We start from the raw sequence: 8,992 nt of genomic DNA on the forward strand, positions 1-8,992 counted from the left end.
CCCCCCCCCCCCCTTTGAGTTTCATCTGTCCTGTATTAGGAGTCTTAAGTTTATTTCTGCTTGCTCTTCGGCTTAGTTTTCTGTTGTCTCTGGTTGCTGCTTGTTTGCAGCACTGGTTGTTATATTGTGGTTGCCTTTTGCCCTCCTTTCTCTGGTCGGTTCTTGTAGTACTTGAGTTCACACTTTGTGGGCCTTTTCCCATCTTTAATAAGAATAATTTACTGATCCAAAAGAAAAAGCCTTGCTCATTTGTCTTTTGAGTAATATATCACCTGATGCCTAATGGTTTAGTAACATAGTTGAAAAATAATGTATGACTAATGCCACGGCTTCAGAATGTATATACCCCAAGCGCGCCACATACCTCGCCCCAAACAATATGGGATAAAATGCTTGAGCAAGCTTAAACCAAAATCTAACATTGATCTCAGAAATTTTATGAGTTCATGTATTATATGTGCATGGTCATGTGAATATCAACTAGATGCGATATAGGAATTTGCTTATCTCTGAACCATGGACTACATCCTTAGATCTGTAGCACCAACAATGGTCAGCATGACAGCATGGGTACATTTTGTATGGACATCCGTTAGATAAATATATGCATCATCTTTCAAGAATTCTGTTTGTATTACTGGATTAACAACGGAAGGATTTTGCTAACTGTGGTGATTTGATTGATAAACTAGGTGGGAAGGTCCCCCAAGCACATTTCCATGGACGTTTACTTCAAATGAAACGTGTTACCTGTTGAAAGGGAAAGTGAAAGTTACTCCTGATGGTTACAATGACTTTGTTGAGATCGGTGCTGGTGATTTAGTCGTGTTCCCCAAAGGAATGAAGTGCACTTGGGAAATTTCAGAAGCTGTTGACAAGCACTACAACATGTTTTTGTTATCTTTATTACTGTTTGTTTCATTGATTTTGTTGATTTTGTCAGGTGGGGATGTCCTCCAAGCAAATTCCCATGGACATAAAAGTGAAAGGTAAAGTAAAAGTGATTCCTGATGGTGAGAACGACTATGTGGAGTTTGGTGCTGGTGATTTAGTGGAATTTCCACAAGGATTGAAGTGTACATGGGATGTGACAGAAACTGTAGACAAGCACAACAGATTTGAATGATAAAATTAATCTTTCCGTGTATTCTTCCTCATAAATCTTTCTTCTCTTCCAGTATAACAACGTATGTACACGTATAATGTTGAGAAAACAGTCTCTACTCTAACCTGTAGTCAATAAGCCTTGGGCAATATCTTTCTTTTAGGTCAGAGCAAGAGGGTTACATGGTGAACCCATGCTGGTGGTAAGATCTCATTATGGGAAATCCTTTCAAAACCAAAGAAAATGAAAATGAAAATGAAAACGAAAAGCAAAGTAATTTTATTTTTTTAAAACATTCTCCTCTAACCGAAAGAGACCATGAAAGAGTTGGTGCGTTTGTAAAGAGCAACTCCTCCCATACTGGCACATGAGTTAGCTTTTACAATGTATATGTGCCGTAGAAGAATAATTTTTTCTTATGTTTAATAAGCCCTGAATCCTTGTAAACTGGTTTTGAAGGTTACAGCAACCAAGTTTGTACCAAATTTCCAAGGAAACTAGTACAATGGAATTTCAGGGAGTCATAATTATCTATTGAAATCCCAATCCAATATACCCCACAGTTTGGTAATTCCGGCCAAAGTTGCACCTCTCATGCCAGCCTATCTACCACTTTTTGCTTCAAAAAGAATAAGAATCTACCGCTTTTAAATACGAAATGATAAAATCACGTTCGAACTGTCAATAATAGCATATGATAAAGAGTCACTCACTCGACAACTTACATCACAGGCTTTTTCTTAATTTTTTTTCACTAGAAAGAGGTAACAATCAATAGAAGACAGTGGTTTTATTTTTTTACTTTAATGCATAGTACTTAATTTCCATCTTCTATAAAAACCTGATTCCTAAACCCCAAATATCATAACCGAGATTCAAAACCAAATTTGAGATTTTACACATTCAATTTGCTTATATATTTTGCTCCTTTCTTGTTTTAACTGAGTTGCTCATCCATTTCCTTTTCTTTTCCTAATTATCATTCAGTTCATTATTATCAATTTATCATGGCAGATCAGGCGTTGCTCGTTAGTGGTGTAACCGAGTTATTGAAACATTTGACTTCTGTTGTTTCCCAACAAATTAGTGAGGCTTGGGGTGCACACAATGATCTGGAAAAACTCAAAGGTACTTTGGAGATGATAGCGGCTGTTACAACTGATGCTGAGGAGCAGCAAGAGAAATCTAAGCTTGTGAAACTTTGGTTGGACAGGCTCAATGATGTTGTGTATGATGCTGATGATGTTCTGGACGAGTTTTCTTATGAAGCCATGCGTCGAATGGAACTGTGTCGCAAGAGAGATAAGGTACGACAATTATTTTCTTCATGCACCTCAGTTGCCTCTAATTGCAAGATGAGTTGGAAAATGGGTCGGAAAATAAAAAAATATTAACATGAGGCTAGATGATATTTCCACTGCGGTAGTGACTAAGACTCTACTCCCATAATCTGCGGTTGGTCTACAGAGACGCCTCGGTAAAGAGCTCCTTTGATAAAAGGGCTTGGGTCTGTGTGTCTGATGGTTTCAACATCCAAAAAATATTTAAAAGCATAATTGAGTCATTTACCAGTAGGAAGTGTGCTAATTTCTCAAATGTGGAAGTCTTGGTTGATAAAGTTCGAGAAGAGTTGAGTAATAAAAAATATTTACTAATTCTCGATGATCTGTGGAGTGAAAATACGGAAGACTGGGATACACTTCAAGATTTACTAAGTGTGGGTGCTCATGGGAGTAGAGTCTTAGTCACTACACGTAGTAAAAATGTTGCATCTGTTGTCGGAGGTGCTGTCTCACCATACATGTTAGAAAACTTACCTCATAGTGTTTGTTGGTCTATCATCAAGACCAGAGCATTTTCCCCAGGTGGAGCATCAGAGACTGAGAGCATGACATGTATAGGAGAGAAAATTGCAGAAAGATGTGGTGGTTCACCACTAGCTGCAAAAGTTCTCGGTAATGTTTTGCGTCTGCATCAAAGATTGATTGATTGGCAGTCAATCCTAGATCATGATAGTTTAGATGCGAAAAACAAAGGGATCATACCCATATTGAAACTAAGTTATGATAAATTACCATCACATTTGAAACTTTGTTTTTCCTATTGCTCTTTGTTCCCAAAAGATTGGGTCATTAATAGGAAAATTTTAGTTCGGTTGTGGATGGCAGAAGGGTTCCTTCGTCTATCTGATGGTGGAAATCATATGTCACTAGAAGATGTCGGTGATGATTATTTTCATAGTTTACTGGCCAATTCTTTCTTTCAAGATGTGACATTCGATCATTTAGGCGACGTCCAAACATTCAAGATGCATGATTTGGTGCATGATCTTGCCCAGAGTGTCAGCGGTGTTCATGATATCAAGATTATCAATTCGGGTGAAATGGATTCAATTTCTAAACATCGGCGCTTGTTGTTAAATTTAGAAGAGGAAACATCAGAAACATTTTCAAAAGTCTTGAAAAAGTCAAAACGTCGGAGGTCCATTTATTCCCTTAGAAAATGTGATTTAGGAGAACATTTACTTTATGGCAAGAATCTGCGGGTTGTTTCTTTGCTCAGAGATTTCTTTCTATATGGAGTTGTTGATCATTCCAGAGTAGAGCTGGCAAACGGGCGGGCCGGGCTGGTTTGTTGCGGGTTACACATATGCGGATTAACACGGGCCAAAACTCGCGGCTCGATATTCTTCAGGATGGTCATTTCTTCAACCCGCGCCCGTAACGGGTAAAGCTTGCGGGTTTACAGGTTAACCCGGATTGTTTAATTAATGTTGAAATTAAAACTTAATTAAGTTAATTTGCGGTCTTATTTAAGCTTTGACCATCTTCAAATCTCTAATCAACACAAAAACCAAACAAAGATGCATTCAATTTCAACATAAAAATCAAAGACAGATCCATTCAACACAAATCAAAACCCATCTTTTTTGTTCAATTTCTGAAACTCCATCTTCTTCTTGGATGATTGAATCCCCACTTTTTAGCTGGTGTTGCTTTTGCTTGTGCTCCCCCCCTCGATTAGCGGGTAACAATCCACCATTACTCACCAACGACATTGTCATATGTTTTGGAAACTGAAATTGGGGTTTTGGTCTCTGCAATTGATTGAACAAGGAATCAGAGATGATAGAGAAAGAACTTTTTGTCCATCTTGCAAATGTACTGCAAGTCTGCAAACAAGAGATAAAAAAACAAGGCTAATGTAAATCTGCTTTTACAGTGACAAAGCATGGATTCAAAACAACTCTAGGTTAATTAAATCAAAGTGTACAACAAACGAGACAAATATGCTATGATAGTGGAGGAAGTATACACTTCTCAATTAGCAAATCCAACACAGTTAACTTGCGGAGACATTGTATACTACTAGTACATTCATATCCCCATTCAACAACATCAATTTTATGTAACCAAACCAAACAACTAAAATGAAAATCAAATTATACACAACCTAAAGTTTCTCAGCATTACAAAATCTTACCTAAAGCTTGCTTCCTCAACCTTACTATCCATTAATCCTTGAGCATTACCACTAGGTTTCCTCAATCCAGAACCACTAAATACTACTTGTTTTTGTAATTGGTCCATCCAGTAACCAAAAAATACAAAAAATATAAATTGGGTATGGGTCTCTTTGAAAATCAATTATAATGATAGAAATCCAATCTTTCCTGAATTTACTTACCCCTTGATACACCCTGAGAAGCCATGCATAAGCTTAGACCCATTTGTGATTTCAATTTCATGGTGTCCTCCAAAACTTTCCCTGTTCAAAACCCATGAACGAATTTATTATTAGATAAAGTTATTTAAACTTGCAGAGGAAAACAGAGAGGAAAGAAGGTGATACCTTTGAAGATGAGTTTTTGAACTCCAGGGAGAACATTAGTGAGAGGTTGAAGAAGAGATTCAAGATATTTAATGGTTGATTCTATAGAAAGTGATTATGCAGGCTGTAACAACAACAAACCCTAACTCCTTCATTTCCCTTCTCTGCCGATTCAACATAAATCCAATTAGTAATCAAAACCCTGTAATCCCATAATTCAAACCCCTAATAGTGAACCTTACTTTCTTCTCAGATTCACTTTATTACCATCTGATTCCATCTCTATCTCACAGATCCACCTTCAACTGATTTCAAAATCAAATTTAAATAACTCTCAACTTCAAAAACTCGATCTAATTATCTTCAACCTTTAGGGATCACTAGCAACACCCTGTGAAATAAAGATGGAGGTGGTGAGGAGGCGCAATGAAAAGGAAGAGACAGTGGAGAAGAAAAAAATAGGAAGAAGAAATGAAACATTTTCTAGGGTTTTTGGATTTTATATCCTAAACGAACGAATCTGATTAATTCTAGATAATCTGACGGTGGAATTTAAGCATAACTTATTATTGTAGACGGGTTACGGGTTGTACCCGCGGTTTTACGGGCCGGGTTAGCCCGTTTTCCCACAAGCCAGCATTTCTACGACCCTAACCTGGCTTGTTTAGCCACCAGCCGAGACGGGTGCGGGTTTTTTACGGTCCGGGCTGGGTAAATCCGCGGGTTTTGGCTTGTTTGCCAGCTCTATTCCAGAGTAGTTCATTCTTCGATAGTTGAGCATAAGCATTTGAGGTACCTTGACCTGTCTTATTGTAGTTTTGATGAAGGACCATATGTGTCCATGAATCAACTTTACAATTTGCAGACATTAATACTACAAGGATGGAAAAATAATGTTGAAATGATTCTTCGAGGCATTGGATCTCTGAAGAATTTAAGGCACCTAGATCTCTCGGGTTCGGATGTTGAAGAGTTTGATGATTCTGTCGTTCATCTTACTAATTTGCAGACATTAGATCTAACTCGGTGCAGTGAATTAGTAGCCTTGCCTAAATATATCGGGGCTTTGAAATATCTAAGAGAGTTGAAATTGAGATACTGTGGAAATTTAAAATTTTTGCCTAGAGAAATCGGAAAATTGATACGATTAAGGTGGCTGGATTTGTCTCATACTGAGATTAAAGTATTACCTGACTCATGCATCAAAAACCTTTGCAATTTGGAGTTGCTCCATTTTGGAGAGAACTGTGAGCTTCCCAAAGAAATTAAAAAAATTCCAAAATTGAGAATTTTGAAACATTGGAGAGAGAACAAAGATGAAATGCCCAGAGGTATAGAAACTCTAACCGGCCTTGAAGTGTTACATTCTTATGTGGTGAGGAAGATATTAACCACCTCTTGCAGTAGTGGTGGTAGTGGGATCGAAGAATTAGCCAACCTAAATTCTCTACATAAGTTAGAGATTCTCAATCTGGAATTTGTTAGAAGCGGTATTGATGCGGAGAGAGCAAAGTTAAAAGATAAGACAAACCTCCGTAAGTTGCGTCTAGAATGGGGGTCCGATGATCATGACTATGAAATGGCGTTTGATGAAGTGTTCGAAGGTCTCGAGCCGAACCTTAATTTAGAAGAGTTGACAGTATATAATTTTCTGGGTTTAAAGCTGCCTAAATGGATTGGTTCATCCAACTGCCTTCCGAATTTAGTGGAAATAAATATTTTGGAATGCAATAGATGTGAGAAGCTACCAGCGCTGGGTATGCTCCCACGTCTTAGTATCTAACAATTGATAAAATGAATTCAGTGAAGTATTTGGGTGAAGAGTTTTTCTACCAGCAGCAAGAAGAAAAAGAAGAAAAAATAATCATCGGCAGCTGCAATGGTAGTGGTAGTGTTGTAAATGCAGTATCATTATTTCCTTCATTGATTAGTTTGACATTAAGAAACATGATAAATATAGAAGAATGGGTTGCTCCTCCTGCGATTCATAATTCATTTCCTTTCATTGAGAATCTAGATATCAGCGAATGCCAAAAACTGAGAAGCACACCAAAATCATTTTTCTCTCTCAAGGAGTTGCGTTTGTACAGCATCGGCAACAGCAAGTCATTAAGCTCAATCTTTAGTACTACTGGAGGACTTACCTCTCTCACATTCATTATAATAGATTGTTACCAAAACCTGTATATCCCACTGGGCGTACTACTCCGAAACATCACTCCGAATCTTCAAGATCTACGCATCAATAATTTCCCTAAGTTTCAAGGTTTTGTTGAAGATGATGATCTAAACAACTACAATAACAAGGATGGTGATGATGATGATGAGAAGGTGACACTATCTTTTTCATGTCCTGAAATCAACTCTAACTCCAATAATAGAAGCAATTCTCTCCGTTCATTAACGTTTACGGATTGTCCTGTATTAACGTTGCTCCCGGATTTACGATCGTTCACTTCTCTCCGGGAATTAACCATTTGGGACTGCCATAAATTGAAGGAGTCAATACCCTACGATCTCAAGACTCTTACTTTTCTTGAAGATTTGGGATTTGATTTTACTCAAAGCGAATATGAGTACCCAGAAGATCCAGCTGATAAGTCATTAAGTATCCTAAACAGGTACCTCTCTCTATTCCTGCTCTTTATTTGATTGCCGGTTATCAAAAAGAAAGATTGTTACAATATCCTTGCAACAAAGTTGGAATGTAGAAGATATTTGTTTTTTTTTACTAACTGGAGTTTTACTACTTTTTATATATTTTTTTTCTTATTATTTTGAGATGATAATTCATATGCTTGGAAATTATTGACACTGTACGTAATTGTAGGTTTGAAGAGGATTCTGACGAGACGATTTGTAGGTACAAAAAATAGACTCACCATGTGTCAACACGAGAAGGCCTTAAAGAGGGGAATGTATCTCGATCAAAGATCTCAGTCAGTGATTTGTCAAATCAAGTCACATAAAGTCATAATTAATGAACCGACGAAGATACGTGCACGAGATAATAGTGCAAACCGCGAGAAAGTTGTGGGAGTATTCAGCAAGGTATCACACGAAAAAAGTATACAGGCGAAGGAAGATTGCTTGGCCCAAAAGTCATTCGGCGAAGATATTACTTATTGAGTAAAAAATAGGACAGTTGTCCCGACAGGATCACATGGGTATCAGCGAAAGAAGGGGAAAACTTTATGGAAAACGGGTCGGGCGAAGGATAAAGCAAGACCACGAAGCTCCCACGAAGAAAAATGAGTTGTCCAGCACTAAGGGTGATATGCCTATAAATAGAGGTCCTTGGGCAACAAATGAATGATGGAATTTTTGGGAGAGTATGAACCTTAGCTTAGAGAGTAAGATTAGGGTTTTCCTTTATGTGTAATCTTGTAATCGAGAGTTCTCATTCTATAAATCAATAAAAGTTCTTTAATCAAATTGGTATCTCATGTCTTAGATCTCGTTTACTTACTATTTGGGTGTACCACTGGTTTTCGGTAGTTACATTTTCGCGTCCAGAAACGGGGAACTTAGATTGGGGATTTATCCTCATCTAAGAGTTAGAAAAGGAAAGAAATTGTCTTAGATATTGTAGAGATTATAGATCTAGCGAGTTGTTTGAAGTTATGGTTGTAGATCTTGAGATTTTACATTCGTATACAAGGTTAGGAACATAGAATAGAAAGAGATCTTGAAATTTCGCGTGGAGAGCAGAGAAAGATCATGGAAGTTGAAGATTGTTAGATGGCCAGTGCACCAGATCGAGCAAGGCATGTGATAGCAACAAGAAGAAGCAAACGTATAGAGGCGAGGAGAGGAAGAATGGAAAAGGAAGGAACGTCAGATGCAGGGGAAAGGAAAGGTGCAAACCGGCGACAAAATGATCCGAACGGAGAGGACAATTACAGAGAAGGTTCGGTACACACCTCCATCACGGAGACTGCTACAGAGGAGGAGATGACTCATGAAGAGTTAGAGGATAACGTTGAGGAAGAACGTATGACGTTGGAGCAGTTAAGAGAGACTCTTCGTCTTGAGCAAGAACGAGACAGGAACTTA

The 8,992-nt window shown here is 37.9% G+C and overlaps 3 protein-coding genes across 4 annotated transcripts in view; all 3 read left to right on the forward strand.

Annotated features, from left to right (window-relative positions):
- The window catches only part of LOC113278475, a 7,036-nt gene extending 5,791 nt beyond the window's left edge, over nt 1–1,245 (forward strand). Inside the window, exon 2 of the mRNA XM_026527300.1 lies at nt 693–1,245. Within this exon, the coding sequence (XP_026383085.1) occupies nt 693–993 (301 nt within the window). The 3' untranslated portion in view covers nt 994–1,245. The remainder of the gene's footprint in view (nt 1–692) is intronic.
- A 709-nt stretch (nt 1,246–1,954) lies between these two features.
- LOC113284372 lies at nt 1,955–8,377 on the forward strand. Of its 2 annotated transcripts, none has more exons than XR_003328113.1 (2): nt 1,955–7,557; nt 7,767–8,377. XR_003328113.1 is itself a non-coding variant. In XM_026533815.1 (2 exons), exons 1-2 carry the CDS (start codon nt 6,731–6,733, stop codon nt 7,810–7,812), a joined length of 873 nt encoding a protein of 290 aa, XP_026389600.1. In that variant the 5' UTR covers nt 1,959–6,730; the 3' UTR covers nt 7,813–8,377. The 2 variants fall into 2 exon arrangements, 1 of the variants encoding a protein (XP_026389600.1); XM_026533815.1 differs by having other exon boundaries at nt 1,959–7,557.
- On the forward strand, nt 2,113–5,036 carry LOC113280600 (putative disease resistance protein RGA4). Its single transcript, XM_026529208.1, has 3 exons — nt 2,113–2,393; nt 2,573–3,734; nt 4,929–5,036. The coding sequence occupies exons 1-3, from the start codon at nt 2,113–2,115 to the stop codon at nt 5,034–5,036; spliced, it is 1,551 nt and encodes a 516-aa protein (XP_026384993.1).
- Nucleotides 8,378–8,992: the final 615 nt, after the last annotated feature.

The sequence above is a fragment of the Papaver somniferum genome, chromosome 5, assembly GCF_003573695.1.
Source record: "Papaver somniferum cultivar HN1 chromosome 5, ASM357369v1, whole genome shotgun sequence".
NCBI classification, from domain to species: domain Eukaryota; kingdom Viridiplantae; phylum Streptophyta; class Magnoliopsida; order Ranunculales; family Papaveraceae; genus Papaver; species Papaver somniferum.

Bases quoted from the DNA above. Each gene is read 5' to 3' on its own strand.
- LOC113280600 (XM_026529208.1), top strand. From the start codon at position 2,113: ATGGCAGATCAGGCGTTGCTCGTTAGTGGTGTAACCGAGTTATTGAAA. The intron at 2,394-2,572 runs GTGTCGCAAGAG...GTTGGTCTACAG, and splicing joins GCCATGCGTCGAATGGAACT to AGACGCCTCGGTAAAGAGCT. The intron at 3,735-4,928 runs GTTTGTTGCGGG...TTAAACTTGCAG, and splicing joins CAAACGGGCGGGCCGGGCTG to AGGAAAACAGAGAGGAAAGA.
- LOC113284372 (XM_026533815.1), top strand. From the start codon at position 6,731: ATGAATTCAGTGAAGTATTTGGGTGAAGAGTTTTTCTACCAGCAGCAA. The intron at 7,558-7,766 runs GTACCTCTCTCT...ACGTAATTGTAG, and splicing joins TCATTAAGTATCCTAAACAG to GTTTGAAGAGGATTCTGACG.